The sequence below is a fragment of the Equus asinus genome, chromosome 5 (genome assembly GCF_041296235.1).
Source record: "Equus asinus isolate D_3611 breed Donkey chromosome 5, EquAss-T2T_v2, whole genome shotgun sequence".
Taxonomy (NCBI): Eukaryota; Metazoa; Chordata; class Mammalia; order Perissodactyla; family Equidae; genus Equus; species Equus asinus.
The window spans coordinates 76,535,827-76,555,941 of NC_091794.1; the positions used below are offsets into that span (position 1 = coordinate 76,535,827).

Consider the following 20,115-nt stretch of genomic DNA (forward strand, 5'->3'; position numbering starts at 1 on the left):
AATTGAACCAAGAACCTTCCAGCACTAAGACTATTAATTTCCTTTAACATGTGGCATTAAAACTGACCTTGGTCTGTTGGAGATGGTGATCTAACCAGTCCAAAGTCTTCCTCATTCCCTCCTTCCTTCAGTCATCAGATCAGTATTTCTCAGCACCGTCAGTAGGCACAGTCCTGTGTTCCATGCTGTGGGAGCATAACGACATATTAGACCTAGTTACCACCATCCAGGAGTCCTTGGTTTGTGTGTGTGGACAGCAAATGAATGGAAAAGATACTTACTGGTTAATAACAGTTGACCATGGCCAGCACAACTTTCTAAGAGTTCGGCTCATACTCTACACACAATTGTACGTTCTGTTTTGATCACTTTGTTTTAAGCTTCTCTCACATCATTAAAAATCCTCTATAAACATCTTTTCAACAAATGCTACATTTAGCCACATGGTTTACCCAACACTTTCTCATAAGAGCCCTGGATAGTGGGGCTTGCATTTATGCCAACAGGTGGAGCTGATAACCTGAAACTCTCCTGCTGCTTGGAAACACTGGATAAAACAAATCAAACAGGAAATGCCCTCTGGAAATTTCAGAGGCTGCCATGTATGGACTGGAGGCTCAACCCAATAATCATCTCTTTACGTTAATGGTTAACAGCAAAGTCTCTGGAGTCAGACTGCCTCGGTTTGAATCCTGGCTCCACCTCTTACCAACAGGGTGACCCTGAGCAAGCTGCGAACCTCTTCATGCCTCGGTTTCCTCACCTAGAATTGGGGCTTCTTTAAAAAATCTATTATGTGGGTTGTTATGGGAGAAACATATAAAGTCTTTTGCTTAGTGCCTAGAACATAGCAAGTGCCCAGTGATTGTTGGCTATTAACAAGCATTATGAGCCCAACTATAGAGAAGAAACTGAGGACTCAGCAAGGGAAAGAAAGAGTTACAACCAGAATTCAAAGTCAGACCCTCTGACTCCAAAACTACCACTTCCCCATGTGCTGTGGGTGAAAAGCTGGTGCTGAGCCAACTAAGGGAAAGAGCCAGGGTCCAAGAGTCCCTGGAGTGGAAGCAGAAAGGAATGGAAAGTAACTGCAGAAGTAGAAGAAGGGTGGCAGGAATGGAAATGAGCAGTTATATGGCCTGGGGTTTGGACAGGATCCCAGAATTTAGAGGAGAAAGAAAAGAACTCTGGCCCCATGGATTGTGTGATGAGTCACCTGTCATCAGGTAGAGCAAAGGGGAAGAGTGTTGGGAGTAAGAGGTTAGATGGGTGAGGGAGCAGGTCAGGAAGAAATGGCCCCTTGAAAGGCTACCTTCAAGGAATTCTTCCTGAAATATATTGTGTTTTACCTTCTGAATTATGGGCCTTGGATATGACCTTGAAGGAGAGAGTCATGAAAAATGTGCGGGTGAGAGACTTGAAGATTCACTTGTCCCCATCCCTTGCTCTTTTGCATATAATCTCCATGACTTTTTCAGGGCTCATCTCTCTCTCTCTCTATCAGTCTGCGCTTAATGAAGGCCTATACATCCTTCAAGACCCCATTCTTGTTTTTAGTTTTGTCCTTCCCTGGGTGGACTCAGTATACTATTCATTCCTCTGGTACAGGCCTTGCATATTTTATTCTTCTAAGTTAGATTTCTGCCTTTACCTAGACTGTTTGCTCATGAAATATTTGCTGAGTGAATGAATGACTGAACAAATGAGTATTCCTAGGATGTACTTAGGAATGGGATTATTATCCCCCCTTACAAAAGGAGAAACTGAGTCTCAGAGAATTTACATTGCTGGCTTGCATGTAGTGAGCCTAACCTGGGGCTGAGCCTCCTGAGTCCAACGCCAGTGCTTTATCCACAGGCACAGTCGCCCTGTGTCACCACTGAAGAGTGGAGTGGGACAAACCCCAGGGAAAACTGCAGTCAGCTGAGACAGGCCACTTGTGAGTCCAATAGAGAAGTGTTCTAATCCCAGCTGGGGCTCTGCCTGAGTGTTTTCCGACAGCCACATCACTTTACTTCTCTGTAACTAGTTTTCATCTCTAAAATGGTTATAATAAATAAACCAACTTCACCTACTGAACATTTGTAAAATGGACTGTGGATTCCTCGATGCCAGGATTCATGTCTGTTTTGCTTGCAGCTGTGTCCCAGCACCTAGCATCCTGCCTGGCAAATAGTAGGTGCACATTAAGTGTTTGAGTAGGAAATTGATGAGCGGAAAGTTGACATGGCCATTATCACTGTCAGCTGAGAAAGCTTTTCTCCCACTGTTTCCCAAGGTGGATCCTCCACAGTTAATCAACTCTGGTGGCCAAGTCTAAGCTCTGCCCTCACCCTTTGCCCTCACCACAGGTGGGTGGGGCAATTCTCAACTGACTGACTTGGGCTGGGCTGATCAGGGGAGGTTGCAACAGTCAGGCAAGTCAATGCTCCAGAAGCCTCTGCACCATGAGTGTCTCTGGGCTGAGCCCCCCCAGACCCCTGGGCAGTATCTCTGGGTTCCTGCAAGTGGCCTCCCTGCTCGGCCTGGTTCTGCTGCTGCTCAAGGCTGCCCAGCTCTACCTGCGCAGACAGTGGCTGCTCAAAGCCTTCCAGGAGTTCCCGTGCCCTCCTTCCCACTGGCTCTACGGGCACAGCCGGGAGGTAGGAATGAGTGGGACAGGATTGGGGAGGGTCGAGGGGGCTGGGGCTCTGAGAGCCTGGTCAGCACGTCCATCTGACAAAGCCGTGTTGTATGATGAGCATGTGTCCCCTGGGAGAACCCAGTTTCCCTCTCAGGTCTCTGCTCCTCAGCCCAGTCTGGGGAGCTCACTCCTTCACAGGGAGCCTGTGCCGGTGTTCTTCCCTTCCTTAGGTAGATTTGCAGGCTGATCTGACAGCCCTGCACTTTAGGACAATGACTGTTCCTTCCTGAATCTCCTCCCTCTCAAGGCTGAGCAGCCTCAGCTGTTCTCACAGAAAAGGCTTCTAGATGCCTCCTTGCCCCAGTCACTCAACCCCAACCCCTCTGTCTGGCCCTGAGCCTGCCTGGGAACACAAGCATCACTCTATGTGTCCCTGCCCTGTGGGGTTCACAGTCTGTGGAGAAGATAATCAGAAATCTAAGAAGGTGTCATGTCACAGGAAAAGAGCTCACTTGCTGATCTGAGGGTTGATGTCAAGTGTAGGGGGACAATGAGCTCGATGTGCATGAGACTGAGCAATTTTCCAGACTGGTGATTTCATTCATAAAACCCTGACAGGTTGCTGGCACACATGAGTGAGAAGGTTTCCAGGATGGCCCCAGGTAAGGAGCACTGACATTTGAGTTGTGCCACTGAACAGAGTCTGTTTGCCTCCCAGCTCTCATCCCCAAACCCCTGCACTGTGAGCTCCTTGGGGCTGAGGATGTCATCCCCCTTCCTGTGTCCCAGTACCCAGCACAGAGCCTGACACATAGGGATGCCTCACCCAGGTGTGTGAAGTGACAGAGGAAGGAGCAGCCTGCAGGTTGAGTGAGAGACCGTGCCTCCCCAGCCAGCTCTGTTAGCACTGATCGCTGTGGGGAGAGGGTGCAGAACATAGGAGGCAGGGTGTTGGAGAGACTTGAGGCTTCCTCTCTTTTCAGAGAAGGAGGAAAGGTGATTATTAGCAGAGTAGCCAAGACGGGAATTGTTATATCAGCCACAGAGAGACACCCAAAGCCCAGTCTGTTCAGGCAATTTGTACTGATGACTCTAGATTATTTCCTGAATTGGGGAAATTGTGACCTTTTGTTGACGTAGTTGTCAAATTCCTGAGCTAGGATTTGACAAAGGAGCCACTAAAGTTTCCTCCAGTGACATTCTCATGACACGGATGGTCATTAGATGATAGGTAGACCCAGGAAGTAGATCATTTCTATTTACATAACTAACACACTCCTGGTGCTGAATCACCTCTCACCTTCTGCTGGCCTGACAGATATTGCAGCCAAGTTTTTCTTTGCTTATAATACTGTCTGAGATTTTCATTTATTCAATACCTCTGTTATTTCTGAGTCTGGAATTAGAATGCCACATGTAATTAGTTTGAAACTAATCTTTCAGGTCAGATGTCAAGTGACAATTTGGGGCAATTCAGCATATGGGCTCTGTTGTCAATCCACCTAGATTCACATCGCAGCTTTGCCTCGTACTTTGAATACCCGCTTTATGCCTCAGTTTCCTCATCTGTAAATTGAGGATGATGATACTAATAGTACTCAAATGACTTATTATAATCTTAGAATTGGGCCTGGCACAGACAAGGGCCACAGTTACACTCACTCTAATTTCTATGATTTAAAATAATATCAATGCCTGTGAAGGACAAGCATTTTGTAGGCTTAACAAACTCACTGCATTAAATAGGGACGAAATCCAGCAGGAACTATGAAAGGGGACTCACAACTTTGGGATCCACATAGTCCCAACAGCCCCATATTTCTCTGTGTCCTCCCTTCTATTGCAGGTGTAGCTTCCCCGTCAGCAGAGCCCGCACATTTGGCAATGGCCTGTGTGGCCCATTATTTCCTGTCTACCTACTCTCCTTGTGTCTCCCTTTGGGGAAATTCCTTTGTGGCTGCAGTTCCCAGGAACAGCCAGGTGAGGACAGCTATAGTGGAGCACTGCCTGCCGAGTGGCCCCAGCCTGGAGCCCACATGGGCACTGGGTGTTTCCCTACAGCATTAGTACCACTGCCACCATGGGCACCATCTCCTATACAAGAGTCTCAACTGGCTGTGGCCAGACATTCTCAGGGACGGATGGCAGACCCAGCCATTGACAGGAGGGCTGACAGATCAGTAGGCACCTGAATGGCCCAGAGAGGAGAACGGACACGCAGAACACAGTTTAGCTCCTTGGGGTCCCTACGGGAACTAGTGACAGTACCCAGAAGCAGGATTTTCATGAAGCTGACTGGCTTGGGCACTAAGTAATCAGAAAGAAGGCATGCTGCTGTGCTGAACTACAGTCCTCCAGGCCTCTGCTGGGCCAGCATGAGGGGATCCTAGAGGCCCAGGTAACATAGCTAGGGTGGTAAGAGGCTCCCAATGGTCAGTCTCTACACTGGGTCAAAGAAGAAGGGCAGCCCCAGGGATGTACATGACCTGGACCAAAGAGGGGCCTTCTGAAGTTATTCAAGCAGGACACTTCTCAGTTAAGGGCAGGATTGTCTGCCCCACCCCCATCCACACTAGAACATAAGCTCCATGGTAGCAGAGATATGTGTTGCTCACTGCTGAATCTCCAGCAACAAGGCTGTCGATTGACCCAAAGAAAGTATTCAATACACATTTGTCAAATAAATGAAGGAGCTAATCCATCTGCTCATCTACCCATTCATGTATTTGCTCATTCACTGTAGTGGGAACATTTTGGGATGTCTGCTCAGTTCACCTGCTCTGAGATCTTTTCCCCCACATAGGATGGGACCCTGAAAGCCCTATTCAATGTAGACACAGTTGACTGTAGCAGAGGGACCCCTTGGCCATGATATTACAATCCGATTCTCAGAATAGGATTCCCAGAGCCGCTCACACATGACATGTGGTAGATGGTAATGTCCCAACCCCAGAAGGGTAAAAATGCCCTTCTCCACCATGGAGACCCAGCTCCACAAGGTCAGGGACCGTTTTGTGTTTGTTGGTGGCTTTATCACCACCTTCTAGAAACATGTCTGGTACAAGGTAGAGCCTTCATAAACATTTGTTGGGAGAGTGAATGCATGCGTGTACAGAGAGGAAGAATGACAGACTCAGTGCTGACAGCTCTCCAGTCCCTGCATCTGCCCCTTCCACGCTCTGGCTGCCTCCTGCCCTTGGGCTCCATGAGATGCCCTTGGGCTCCATGAGGTACCCTTGGGTCCTCGGCATTCTTTGTTGTCCTTTTCCTTGTCTTACATTAGCTCAAGATTATTCTGTTACTTGCAACAAGAATTTTAATGAAGACTCACTCATTCACTTTCCTACATGTATTCATTCATTCCCTCATGAACTTATTCCTTCTTTGAAAAATAAGGCATAATTCCTATGAACCATGCTCTATGCTTGCTCTAAGAACACAGAGATCACAGGTATTAAAGGTAAGTTTGCCAACACAGTGCACAGCAATGAGAACATTGAGTTGAAATATGATACTGGAGACACCCAGGGAGCCTTGGGAACCTGGGGGAAGGATACCTTGAGGTCAGCAGGGTTGGACTGAAACGCAGCTCACCTGGGCATATCCTTCAACCTGGGTTTCCTCATTCTTTAGTGACACAGGGTCACATAATCATCCATCCCTCACACAGGTTTGCCTTGAGCAGTCCATAATTGTTCTAGGTTCCTAGGGCTGCCATTACAAAGTACCACAAACTGGGTGGCTGAAACAATAGAAATGTAGTATCTCACAGTTCTGGAGAGTAGAGGTCCAAAATCAAGGTATTGGTAGGGTTGTTTCCTTCTGCAGGCTTTGAGGGAGGCATCTGTTACAGGCTCTCTCCTTAGCTAGTAAATCAGTATCTTCCCTACATCTCTTCACATCATCTTCTCTCAATGATTGTCTGTCTCTGTGTCCCAGTTTCTCCCTTTTTATAAAGACACAAATCTTATTGGATAAAGGCCTACCCTAATGGCCTCACTTTAACTAGATTACCCTATAAAAACCCTATCTCCAAATAAAATCATATTCTGAGATACTGGGGGTTAGGACTTCAACTTACGAATTTGACGGGGACGCAATTCAACCAATAGCTCTAATATAAGTCTGTGCAAAATTTTGTACACCATGGAGTCCACTACTGAGGCCAAGTCTTGGTGAGAGAACAAGACACCAGATCAGATCCCAGCTCTTCAGAAATGGCTCCAAACTCCTAATCACTGCTGATACGTCTAAAAATATCTGTGTGTGGCCATTCTGCCCTTCACCAACACTCCAAGTGTTGGAGCTAAAGAGAAAGGTTTTATTGATTCATATTTTCCTTTGTGACAGTTACAAGAGGACCAGGACCTACCAGAGCTTCTGAAAAGGGTAGAGAAATTCCCACGTGCCTCTCCTCACTGGTTATGGGGAAGCAAGGTTCTCTTCACGGTCTATGACCCTGACTACATGAAGGTGATCCTGGGGAGATCAGGTGAGAGCAAAACCCACACCCTGGGGCAGCTCTTCCCTCTTGTGTCCATGCTCCTGGGTCTGTGAAATTCCAGAAGAGACTGGCAGTTCAGCCATCAATACCTGACCCTCTTCCAACTACCCTCCAGCCAGAAGCCAGTCTAAGACCAACACTGTTTACATAAACTGAAGGCTTAGGGAGCAGTGTGGGGCTGAATTTCTTATTTCTTCTTTCTTTCTTTCTTTCCTTTTTAACCAAATGGAGATGATCTGTTATGTAAATTGCCCCAGAATGAAAGACAATTTCCTTTGCACCCTGACTTGGGTTTGGCATCTCTAACTGTTGCCTGTCCTGGCTCATGGGATGGCTAAGCCACCATCAATTGCAGAAAAATCAGCCTTCTGTGTTTTCTTTGGCACTGAGGACAGAGCTAGTGTTTCTTGCAGATTCAACATCCTAGTCCTGTGGGTGCCTTGCTGCTGGGACACTGAGTCTGCCTTCCTGAGTCCACAGTGACTATCAGGACAGAGAGTCAGGGAGTGGAGGCAGATGGGCAGTGGTTAAGATAAACTGGCAGTTGATAATCATCAGGAAGCGATCACAGCCCATGATCTGGACTAAAGCAGGCTCCTGAGAGCTGCTGGTATTGTTTGGTCCCCTGCACCTTGTTGTAATGTCCTTCCTTACCTTTCAGACCCCAAACCTCTTGATACCTACAGATTCCTGGCTCCTTGGATTGGTAAGTATGTCAAACTAGGACTGCGGTCCACCCACAAGCTCTGTTTGCCAAGAGCTATCTCTTGGACTCAAAGAGAACAACAGGTGACTGGCTACCAAGTCACCACACTTGTCTCTGGATCAAGCCTCATTTCTCTTCTTGCAACAAGACCCTCCCCCTTCCTAATGGTGGTGAAAGGCCTGCTGAAGCTCAGCTTCTTCCACATTACTTCTCAGTCCTTGCCAAGGATCTCAGCCTGACTTTTATTGAAGTCCATCTATGACCTGCCCCTACTCTTTTTCAAGCTTTATCTCACAGCTGTCATAATCACTTCCTATGTACCAGCCATTATGAGAAACTCTCAGTCCTGAAATGTACTGGACTTTCCTGCCTTTGTCCATGATGAGCCTTCTTCTGACACCCTTGGTTCCTCCCAAATTGTCTCCACTTGTTGTTCTGATCCCATTTCCCACCCCCCACATACCCATCTCTGGCCCAGGGTATGGTTTGCTCCTCTTGAATGGGCAGACATGGTTCCAGCACCGGCGGATGCTGACTCCAGCCTTCCACTACGACATCCTGAAGCCCTATGTAGGGCTCATGGCTGACTCTGTCCGAGTGATGCTGGTAAGGCCATTCGTCTCTCAGCGGCACATGCTCACACACAGCAAAACTCACAGAGGCAAGTCCAGACACATGTGTCCCCCAGACATCCATCAGACATAGGCATCCAGAATAACATTATGAGACAGGGCTCCCAAAGTGAATTGGACAGGATGGTATCCAGGTACCAGCTTAAAACCACACTTTGCTCATCACTAAGGTAAAGGCAGGGCATGGTGGATACAAGGTCTGCTCTCCTCTCACCTCCATGAATTCATCCTGGTGGACTAGAGCAAAGGTCATTCTCGTGGACAACAGGACAAGCTGACCATGGTTAACCTGAGCAGTGGCAGCTTCAGTGGTGGGATGGACAAGCCAGGATGTCACTCAGGTGGGCCCTGACCTGGGGCCCAGGGCTTCTACATGGTTTTGAGCTGCTCCATGGAGGGAAATGGAGTCCAGGATTATACTCTCAGAGCAAGGACCTACCATGACCTCACCTCCCATCAGGACTCTGATTTATCACCAAGTCTTCTCAGTTAACATTTGACGAATGAAAGGAATTGATGTCCTTGATGCCCCTTCCATGGGAGCCCCAGTAATCTCCCCTTAGGATTTTTCTTGTCTTGACATGTTTGCTCCATAAAGTTGGACTTCTCCTGTCCATCAGGTCTAACTGAGCCCCGTGACAGAGAAGTTTTCCCCTTTGTCTCCGTAAAGAGAAGGTTTTCTGCTCTGCCCAAAGTGGTTATCATGGTAACTTGTTCTTAAAATTCAAAACTAACTCAGACTATTATAACAGAAATGTTTAGTTATATAATAAAAGTTTATGAGAAAATAGGCCTCATGTTACAAACATTTGCCTTACATTCTTAATTTGCTCTAATGCATCTGTTCTGGAAAGTGAGGGATTCTAAACAGGATATCTGGAGAGAGAGAGAGCGTGGCCTTGTCATCATGAGTCTCCTAAGGGAGAGAGTAGAGTGAATGTCTCCCTCCCACCGCAGGACAAATGGGAGGAGCTCATCAGCCAGGACTCACATCTGGAGATCTTTGGACATGTCTCCTTGATGACCCTGGACACCATCATGAAGTGTGCCTTCAGCCACCAGGGCAGCGTGCAGACAGACAGGTCAGTGATTGCCCTTCAGCTGGAGGGTCTTCTTTCTTACCTACTGGTGTGGACTTACCTGAGTAGCAAGTGGGACAACTTAGATGTTCACCTCTACACTAAGCAAGATTCTGCCCACAGTTCAAGACAAGTTCAAATTCCAGCCAGATCAAACCTTGACCCAACCGTGGATCACTGACCCCTGGCACAGGTAGAAGCCTGGCTGACCACACCACTTATAATGAGGGACTGAGGGTCTCAAGGGCTGTGAGATGACAATGACCAATGCCTCAGTGTCCTGTCCCCACTGATTAAGGAAACTTCCACCCAGAGCCCCGCTCCACCTTCAGGTCAGAGGCCTCCCTCTACTCCAGTCTCTTCTGCGTCTTCTCCCTTTAGGAACTCCCAATCCTACATGCAGGCTGTTGAGGACCTGAAGAATCTGTTTTTTTTCCGCATAAGAAATATCTTCTACCACAATGACACCATCTACAGACTGACCTCTGATGGCCGCTGGAACCACCGGGCATCCCAGCTTGCCCATCAACACACAGGTTTTGGCTCCTGCTCCCTGGGCTACTCCCCTCCTTCATCAGGCACATTTCAAAGGGACTGGTCTGACTCCTCAAGTAGATCCAGGCCCCCTGGTTCCCCTCCAAGATCTGGGACACACTCATGCTGTGTACTTCCCTGATGCAGGCTTTGGGCACCAACCTGGTGATGTTAGGGTTCCAGGTGCTGTGCACCACATGGGTGATGACTAAGTGAACCCCTTGCTCAGCAGCATTCAAGCCAAGTTTCCATGAGCTGTGCTATTATGGGGATTTTTGACCTGCAATCAGATGGTGCAAGAGCTCTCATCCCTTACGTGCACACACACTCCAACATTCATCCTGATCCACCTGGCACCCAGATTGGGGCAGCAGGAAGATGGGGCTGTTGTGGGTTGCTGTATCTGGGAACCCAGAGCTCTCAGCTCTTCCTTAGAACCACTGTTCTGCCACAGAACGAGTGATAAACTTGAGGAAGGCTCACCTGCAGAAGGAGGGAGAGCTGGAGAAGGTCAGGAAGAAGAGGCACTTGGATTTCCTGGACATCCTCCTCTTTTCCAAAGTGAGTGTGTGTAGGAGAGGGCTGAGGCTTTACCCAGGAGTGCAGAAGATGGGGCAAACCCGGCACTCTCGCGGTGCCTTCTCCAGATGGAGAATGGGAGCAGTTTGTCTGATGAGGACCTCCGTGCCGAGGTGGATACATTCATGTTTGAGGGCCACGACACCACAGCCAGTGGCATCTCCTGGATCCTCTACGCTCTGGCCATGCACCCCGAGCATCAGCAGAGGTGCCGGGAGGAGATCCAGGGCCTCCTGGGAGATGGTGCCTCCATCAGCTGGTGAGTGCTCAAGAGACGGGAGAGCCCTGCACACTCAGCTAGAGAAGGCCCTGGTCTGCCCAGACCCTGCCCGCCCTTCAGGATGGGCTTCGGTTTCAGGGACCACCTGGACCAGATGCCCTACACCACCATGTGCATCAAGGAGGCACTGCGACTCTATCCACCAGTACCAGCCATCGGCAGAGAGCTCACCAAGCCCATCACCTTCCCTGATGGACGCTCCTTACCCAAAGGTATGCAGTCCATCACACTCACTAACCTCAGCACTCTGCAAGTTTGTAAACAAGGAAGATCAGAAACCACATGTCCTAGAGCTGCTCTGCACTTTCTCTGTTTTGTTTTCCTCTCTAGAAAATCAATACTTACTTTGTAGTTCAGATGAGATGTATGAAATGCTTAGCACAGACCTTGAGACCAACAAAATCTCAGTATAGAGATACTACCCTCTGAATGTTGGTTCAGAAATTATCCCTAAAATTCAAATTCCCTGAGATGTGAGGTCTGGAGAAACAATGAGACAGGGGTAGTGGGAGGTGTGGTTCTTTCCTTTTGGGATCTAGGAAAATGAGGGAGATCAGGGAATCCACTGCCACGGATCAGATGGTCCAGTCACAAGACCCCTCAGGTTGATGGCAGAGAGTAGCTGATGACCACATCTGAAACTTCTGCCATGGTTTCAGGCCATCCCTTACCTCACCTTCCATTGGGTTTGAACCCCAGCCCTGCTACATCCTTCTGTGTGATCATAGGGAAGTCACTCAGTCTCTATGAGGCTCAGGTGCCTCATATGAACAATGGGGTTATGAGAGCCTTTCCTGGAGGGTGGATGTTAGTATTGAATGGGTTAATGCATATCCCCCAAGAGCTCATGGATGGCACCTGACAAATGTGAGTTTTCACTTGAGTTGCTCCAAAAAGTTAGCCTCCAGTTCTTTCTTGCTTCTCAATCCTGGGTCCTGGTTATCTCCTCCTAATCTGTGCACATGAGCTTTGCCGTGTCCACCCCACCTCTCTTGCAGCAGGCTCATTCCACTCGAGTGATGGGAAGTGGCTTTCATGTCTTTCCTGCATGCACATGCCCCCTCCTGCCACAGGGACAGGGACCCACCCCATGTATATGATCACTCTGCTCTCTTCTCCTTCTGCCCCACAGGAATCATGATTGCGCTCTCCTTTTATGCCCTTCACCACAACCCGGAGGTGTGGCCGAACCCAGAGGTATGATGGGCATGGGAGGAAGGGATGGGATGATCTCTCCAGACCAACACCTCTTCCCACTCCCAACTTTGGCAATCTTATCCCCTCGTGGATTGGAAGGAGGGACCTGACCCCACCTGCCTTGGTCCTGTTGCTCTCTCTGCAGGTGTTTGATCCTTCCCGGTTTGCACCGGGTTCTACTCAACACAGCCATGCTTTCCTGCCCTTCTCAGGAGGATCAAGGTGAGGTATCCTGTACTTGGGAGAGGAGTGTCACTGCCTGCACACCCGATGTTTGTGACCTCCTATATTCATATTGTGTCTATAGTTATGTCCTTGTGTGTTGGTGCATTGGGAAGGAGGGGTGTGTCTCTATGCACACAAGAAAGGTGGCATTTCTGGGCACCCCACAGGGACTTTGACCCATTGACTTTCCCAATGGCTGCCACAATCAGTGACTGTGGCTGTTCCAAAGTTCGATGTATTCTGGTGTTTTCTACACTTTAGGAGTATGAATTTTCAGAATTAGAATTTTCATGAAAATTAAAATTCAGATGTCTGCATTTCTCCATTATCAGTAATCTTAACAGGTGGTGTCTCTCTTCCCAAGTTTGCTGTCTGGCTCAGGGCCTTTTCTCCGTAATTCTCTGATCCTCCACTCGCTGTCTCAGTGATGTTTGTGTGTGCTGAGTTTACCAGCCCCTTCCTTGTCCTAAGTGTTCAGCCACATATACGGAAGGTTACAGTAGCCATTGGAAGAAAATTTCACACCAGTGTGTGTCATCTCTATTTTTGCAGTCTATCCCAATAAAATTTGACTGCATATTAATATTTACATAACCATGACAACTTTTCCAGTTGGAAAAATTTCTTTATGACACTGGATCTATATACTACAGTCCCAGAGACTCCTTGGTCCTATGTTGGCATAAAGCACAACAATGAGGACAATCAACTGCTTTTGAGAGAAGATCCACTATTCCGTGTATAACACATGGCTTTGAAAGCTTCCTGATGTGTAAAATCTAAAGCACACTCGAGACAGCTGTTGAGCTGGACAAGTCCACTCCAGAGCGGCTGCTGTGAAAATCCTCCAGGGCTGCTGAAATCGTCCTGTGAAACAGGAACTTCTGCAAACATTGTAAGTTGTTACTAGAAACAAGTTTTTTCTGAATCCATAATTCTATGAATTCTTCAAATGGTGAAGCAACTTTCACAGAACAGGCTTTAAGCAAGCTGTTCTTCCAGAAATGGGCTCTAGGAATTGCTTTCACCTAGAACTTGGTCCTTCCTCATAGACTTGGGCTGCAGGCTGTGGCTGCCACTAGAGGATGGGAAAGTATTAGAAAGCTCATTTCCTAGGTCAGAATTAATGTCTACATTCCCTTTCAGTCTTTTTTCTTGGTCAATTCAATTAACTTCATTCAGTTATAAAACTATGTACTAAGCCCAACTCTGTGTGCCAAGTCCTGTGCTGGCAGATGGGAACACAGAGATGAAAGATACTGTCCCTGCCTCCAAGACTTCATAGTCAAGAAACAAATACCTCTACTCAAGACACACATCATTCATTCATTCATTCTTTCAGTCACTCATTCACTCATAGAGCAGATTGCTGGATGCTCCATGTTCCTGGCACTGTCCTGGGCACAGGACAGTGATGTGTCCTTGAGTAAAATATTCATGGTGACTTGGGGGCTGAGGAAGAAAAGGTAGAGCCAGCAGAGGGGTGAGGGCGGCTGTCATTGGACTTCGCCTTGAGCATGTGGCAGGCAGAGGTGGAGGGAGGCATTCTCAGCGATCTCAACAAGAGCTGAGCTAGGAAGTGGAGCTGGACAGGTAAGAGGTGAGTGAGGCAACAACCCATAGAGGGCTTTGGTGCCAGCTGAGGAATCTGGACAAGTCCTTCCTGTGATGGAGGCACAGGAGGGTCTGAGCTGGGGTGTTTCTTGGTGTAGAGGGAGGGGAGGCAGGCAGACAGAAAGTCCAGATGATGAGACTGAAAGATGACAAGGAGGGACATTCCTGGACTATATTGGAAGGCTACAGAAGCTGGTTGACTGAGGGGATGAGGGGGAGGCAGGGGTCTAGAGCACTGATTTGGAGGCATATAGTATAACAGGCTGAGGGTCACTAACCTCTGGACCCTCCAGGAAGCTTCCCTGTTGCCACTTGGCCTTCCTTATACAACTCCATCTTGTCCTCTTTCTGAGGATCAGGGTCTCTGTGTGTCCCCATAGAGGTAGAGGATCAGAGAGTCTGGCCCAGCCTGTCGCCTACCTTCCCCTGACCCATTCTCCAAGTTGTGAAACCAGAAACTGCTTGTGGAGGGAGTGAACAAACTAATAATAATATTTTTGGTGATTCGCTTGACTTGACTGGTGACTAGAGCGCTGACCCTCACCTACCGGGATTTCAGGCCTGCTGAGAGCAGAGGTAGTGCCTAGGAGCTAGTCCTGGGGGAGAGGTAGGCTTTGACAGAGGCCAAGTGGAGAATGCAAACCAAAGCTTGGGGTAGAGGTGTGTGACCTGGAGGGATGGGATGGGGGCTGGGCCACATGCAGGAGGGCCCTGAATGCCCTGTTCCTGGCTGGGGCTTAGTAGTCAATTCCTGCCCAGTTCAGAACAAAGTTGGAAGCCACTTCTCATTTTGATTTCCCTCCCTGGCCCAGGAACTGCATCGGGAAGCAGTTTGCCATGAAGGAGTTGAAGGTGGCCGTGGCCCTGACTCTGCTCCGCTTTGAGCTGTCACCAGATCCCTCCAGAGTCCCTGTTCCCATTCCAAGAATTGTGTTGATGTCCAAGAATGGGATCCACCTGCATCTCAGGAAGCTGCTCTAACCCTTGTGGGGACAATGATGGGCTCTGAGTCACCCCTGCAACCATCCTGTCTTCCTGTCGCTCTCTCCTGCCCCTGCCTGTCTGCCCACTGCCTACTTTCTATCTGCCCACCTGTCAGCCTACCTGATCTCCTGCCTCCTGCCCATCACACTGTTGCCCTTCTCTCTCTCATTCTCTCCAGGCTTCCTACCTGTTTGTCTGTCTGTCTCGGACTCACCTGCAGCTCTGACTGTCACCCAACTCCTCACCTGCCTGTCCTCTAGCCTGTCTGCCTGTCTATCCCCATGTTAGTTTCCTTTGCTGCTATAATAATTTACTGCAAGTTTATTCTCTTATGGTTCTTGAGTCAGAAGTCTGAAATATCTTTGCTGGAACGCAAACAAGGTGTTGGCAGGGCCACCCAACCTCCAAGGATCTAGGAGAGAAAATCTTTGCCTTCCCAGCATCTAGAGCTGCATTCCTTGGCTCCTGAAGCCTTCTCCATATTCAGATGCAGCAACATCTTCAAGTGTCTCTCCGTTCTGTCTTCACCGGGCCTTCTTGTTTATGAGGACCTTTGTGGTCACATGAGCCCACTCAAATAAGACAGGACGTAGTCACAGGTCCAGGGATTAGGACGTGGACACCACAGGGAGCCAGTATTCAGCCTGCAGAGTCACTGTGTAACTACCATCTCTCTGTCCTCCCAATAACTGATCTCTTCTGTCTGTTAGATGTCTACCCATTTGTCATTCACACACCTTCTCTTTCTTTCCCACATTCTGTAATAAATTTCACAATGTTGCATGGAGTTTTTGTCTTCCCTTTGAAGGAGACGGATGGAAGACAAGCGAGAGAAGGGGAGGGAAGACAGAGGAGACAAGGAAGGGAGATTTTATCTGCTCTGTGGTGCCAGGACCCCAGCAAAGCCAGTCATATCGCATTGCCTCAGAGGGCAAGGTGTGGGCGTCTGTCCAGGAGGGACTGGGAGAAGCCCAGTTGGGCAGATGGCTGGGCTGGTGGGAGAGGACGTCACATCCCAAGCAGTAAACAGTGACACCTCCCCCACAGGACAACCTCTTGGCAGTCCCCTGCATCTCTGGTCGGCTACTCTGAGGGAGGAGGGTCTTCTTCAAGCCCGTCACAGTTGGGGACTTTGTGGGGACTGGTCCTCCTGTCCCTGGGTCCTGACCCTGTACCAGGCCCCTTTGCACTCCTCCACCAGCCTCTCTCAACCCAGCCCTGCTCTCCTGGTGGTTCTTCACACAGTTCCTTCCCCCTCCCACCTCCTGCCTTTCCCAGCCCAGGGTCCTTGATATTATAGACAGACATCCCACAGCCCTCTGCCTGTGCTATGATGCCACAATCTGCCTCCCTGAAGGGGATTGCGCCCAGCCAGTGCCTGTAGTCAGGACCTCTCTCCCAGTCTCCTGGTCTCCTACTCCAGGAAGCCTTCCCTGATCCCTCAGGCCAATTGACCTGTAACTTTACCAAGCCCTTACTGTCAGTTCTGCTCACTTGACACACAGAATGCCACCTGGTGGAGGAAGGGATCTCTGTCAACGTCCACGCTTGTCTCCTCCTCCAGCCTATAAGGGTCTAGGATGCAAGGCCAGGTATTTGTCATCTTCTGGATCCCTAGCACAGGAACTAACCTGGGGTAGGGCTCAGTGAGTTTATGGAGCGAATAAATAAAAGATCAACTGAATGAATGCAAGAATGAAGAAAGTCTAAGGTTCTAAGATTCTAGGGTGCTAAGATTCTTTGCAGTCTTAGAAGTCTAGTGTTGGTCTTCAGGCCTTCTAGCATGTGACCAAACGTCCCAGTTAGGACATCTCTCCCTGATGCTATGGCAAGCCGCACCCAAATCATCCCACCTCTGAGACTTTGCTGCTATGTGTCACAGGACAAGGAACAGGTCATGTTTGCAGGAGAAACAGGGAAACCATGGTTAAGCGCCCCTGCTGCTATCCAGTGAGCCCCATCCCAGAGGATGGTGCGCAGGCCCTCTGGGACCAGTTCTCAGCTGGGCGCGCAATCACCCGAGCCGTCAGGCGAATGTCCAGAAAGCCCAGGTGCTGGTTCTGGATCTTCTCCTGCTCTTTCTCATCCTGCAGGGCTGCCTTCCATTCCCTGATGACCTGGTCTGGGCCAGAGCACAGGGTGTTACTGGCTGGGGACCCAACCTCAGCTCTAAGGGGAACCAAGCTCTTGCAAAGGGACAGACCCTGGAGGGGCTGAGAGGAGCTGGACTAGAAGCTGGGTTTTCCGTGGGTGGGCCCTGTGGCAAAGGCCCACCTGTGTGGTCGTGGGCCACCTGGAAGGCCTGCAGGAAGTGGCGGCCATGATGGATGAGTGAGTAGATGAAGTCGTTGTGGTACTGGAAGGACTCGATGCGCTGCTGTGTCAGCAGAGTGAGCTCGCTGACCGCCTGGTAATAGCTACTGTCCCTGCACAGCCGAGAAAGGGAGGGTCTCTCAGACACTGACCTCCAGCAGAAGACAAGCAGTTCCATTCCAGAATCATCCCCAACTGCAGTGCTTTCTGCCTTCCTCTCCCTGTCCTTAAGTCTCCCCACTAAAGCCAGACTCCATCTCCACATCAGGGGCAAGGCCCAGCTCCTCCTGACCTGGAGATCCCTAGGGCAGGACCCTATGTTCTCTCAGACCATGGCCCAGGAGTCCTGCCAAGTCTCCCCTCGGAGCTGGCCTGGGTGGAGAGTGCGGTCAGCCCCAAGTGCCCCCTGACCTGTGACCCAGGCCAGTGTCTGCTTTGCCAAAGTTGCAAAGTGTGCATGAACGTGTCCAGCGCCAGGTGGCCCACATCACAGAAGATGTCAAAGCTCTTATCCTCACGAGCCTTCTCCTCCCACTTGTCCTGGGGCACAGAGATGGAAGGTAATGTGAGGGGCCAGCTGGACTGAGTGTCCCACCCCTGCCCTCCAGAACCCACAGCCGGTCCTCTTCACATGCACCCCCAGTCCCTGGCCTGGCCTCCATTCTGCCAGAATGTCAGGGTGGGGGTGGGCAGGGGCTGCAAATCAGAGGGTGGGACCAGAAGGCAGGCTTTGCACATGCACAAGGACACTTCCTCCCAGTGAGGGCAGCCTGCATAGACGGGAAAAGGAGGCCCGAGGGGTGGTGAGCTCCCCAGCACAGTCTGTGAGTAAGTCAGGCCTGCAGTCATGCTTGGGAGGAGTTCCTGCAAAGGGAAGATCCTAGCCCTGGTAACCTCTGGGGATTATCAGCCCTGAGACCCTGAGCCTGCCCCCTGACCCCAGCATCCCTTTTAGAGATGAGGCACTAATGGCATTGTTTTAGGCAGTTGAGGGGGACAGAGAATGAGGAGGAGACACATTTTAGGTGTGAAAGACCTTCCTAATATCCTCACATACAGGCAGCCCTCAAATCTGCTACAGTAGGAGCGTTCTTGGAGCCCCACGGAGGCCCTTGGTCTGCAAGGGAGGGCTGGGTCTCCTGGTGGAGACGAGGGCCAGGGCTGCCTGGCCACTGGGACATTCAGCACCTGGTCAGCACCTGCACTCAGCAGGTGGCAGGTGGAGAAGGCTCAGCACTGCTATGGCAGGCAGAATGGGGCCTCAGGGCCTCAGGGATTCTCCTCACTGCCCTCCCCCAGGGAAAACCGGGTGGGGAGGGTCTGGCCAGCAGCCACAGCCACCAGGAGCCTGGCAGGGTGCTCACCAGCATTGCATGCATGGAGTCAGCAAACATGGCGACATAGGACTTCAGTACATCATAATGGAAGCCAGGCGTGAGCAGCTTGCGGTGCTGGAACCACTTGGGCCCATGAAGGACCAGCAGGCCTTTCCCTGGGGAAAGGATGGGAGGGGGAGTGCCCGTCAGTCCACACAATCCTGCCCCACCCATGGCAACCTAGGAACAAGCACACCCCACCCCACCTCACCCCACCCATGTCCTGCCTGCCCAACCTCATATCCCCACCCAGCTCTGCCTTCCAGCCACCCAGACAGCCTCACAGCCTCCGTGACACCTGCCTTGGTCCTACCACCCCTCCTTTCCTCATGCCCGGCCCTGGTCACCAAAACCCATAAAATCTCCTAGGACCAACCTAGTGCCACCTCCTCCAGGAAGCTGTTCTGCACACTCACACATTTTCAGAGCCCTGGCTCTGCCTGAGAGAAGGACTCACCTGAAAGGAGAAGGTACCTGAGCCCCATTTCCCCACCAGCCAGGAGATCTCCTGCCTCCTTCCCTGTCTCCCACGGAGCAGCTGAGCTTAGGAGGGGCCCTTGGGAGCCTGGTAGTCTGGTTAATGGGATAACTGACTAAGTAGACAGGGCAGGGAGGGACAAAGCAGGGAAGGATCCTGGTCACCCAGCTCCAAAGGTCTGGGCTGGGAGGGCAGGTGCCCACTCACCAATCCACTGAAGGAGGAAGTCATAAACATCCGGTGCCTTAGGATCTGCAGGAAAAAGAGAAGATTCAGGCCAGCTGGGGACTGGGGGATCCCAGAGTAGGCTTGGTGATAAATAGGATGGGGACCTCAGCTGCCCAGACTCAGGGGGCAGGCCTGGGTTCCTCCCCACATGGTGCCCTAAGACCTTTGTTCTTAGGAAGCCCCACCCTCTCTCAGGAGCACTGACTCCCTCGGCTATACACAGCTTTGGCATAGTCAGGCTCATAGATGTTCAGGAAGCCAACGAACTGCCCATACCAGAGTGGGTGGGCGTAGGGGAACTGGTGGGCCCAGGACACCACCTTGTCCAGGCTCCCCATCTGCTGGATCTGAAATGGCAACAGAGTTCCAAGCCATTCAGGAACCCAACATCACCAGCCAGGCCACAACACCCTGGGCTGGGAAGAGAGGAGGCTTCCCAGCAGGCCCTGGGAGCATTTCTCCCTCCGCCTGGATACCTTCCCAGCCAGTTCTTCTGTCCATCTCTGGGATCTATCTGTCTCTGGGCTCAGGCACCTCTCCAGCCCCAGAGCCACAGCTTTAAGCCCAAGCCACCCTCTTATTGCACTTGGCTTGGCTCAACAAACCCAAACTGGCCAAGCTGCTCCCATCTCCTGCCTGCCACCAACCCTCTGTCCACACTGCAGCCAGAAAGAGCTTTCTCCTCAGCACTAAAGCTTTTTCATTAGAAAGATTATACCAGCTTGTGCAATACAGAAACACCTCGATTCCACCTCTGTTAAGT

The 20,115-nt window shown here is 50.3% G+C and overlaps 1 protein-coding gene, 1 long non-coding RNA gene and 1 pseudogene across 3 annotated transcripts in view; 1 reads left to right on the plus strand and 2 right to left on the minus strand.

Annotated features, from left to right (window-relative positions):
* LOC139045444 (uncharacterized) overlaps window positions 1-496 on the minus strand; it is a 41,603-nt gene extending 41,107 nt beyond the window's left edge. The window contains exons 1-2 of the long non-coding RNA XR_011503764.1: window positions 282-496; window positions 68-185 (exon numbers count right to left, since the gene is read on the minus strand). This is a non-coding gene — a long non-coding RNA (uncharacterized lncRNA). The remainder of the gene's footprint in view (window positions 1-67; window positions 186-281) is intronic.
* Window positions 1-19,735, minus strand: part of LOC106833794 (cytochrome P450 4B1-like) — a 93,088-nt pseudogene extending 73,353 nt beyond the window's left edge.
* Window positions 2,337-15,744, plus strand: LOC106833789 (cytochrome P450 4A11-like). Of its 2 annotated transcripts, XM_044770732.2 has the most exons (13): window positions 2,379-2,642; window positions 4,470-4,603; window positions 6,974-7,115; window positions 7,789-7,833; window positions 8,312-8,439; window positions 9,423-9,547; window positions 9,926-10,080; window positions 10,533-10,639; window positions 10,726-10,916; window positions 11,016-11,149; window positions 12,070-12,134; window positions 12,280-12,356; window positions 14,786-15,744. In XM_044770732.2, exons 1-13 carry the CDS (start codon window positions 2,426-2,428, stop codon window positions 14,952-14,954), a joined length of 1,689 nt encoding a protein of 562 aa, XP_044626667.2. In that variant the 5' UTR covers window positions 2,379-2,425; the 3' UTR covers window positions 14,955-15,744. The 2 variants fall into 2 exon arrangements, with proteins under 2 accessions (XP_044626669.2, XP_044626667.2); XM_044770734.2 differs by lacking the exon at window positions 4,470-4,603 and having other exon boundaries at window positions 2,337-2,642.
* Window positions 19,736-20,115: the final 380 nt, after the last annotated feature.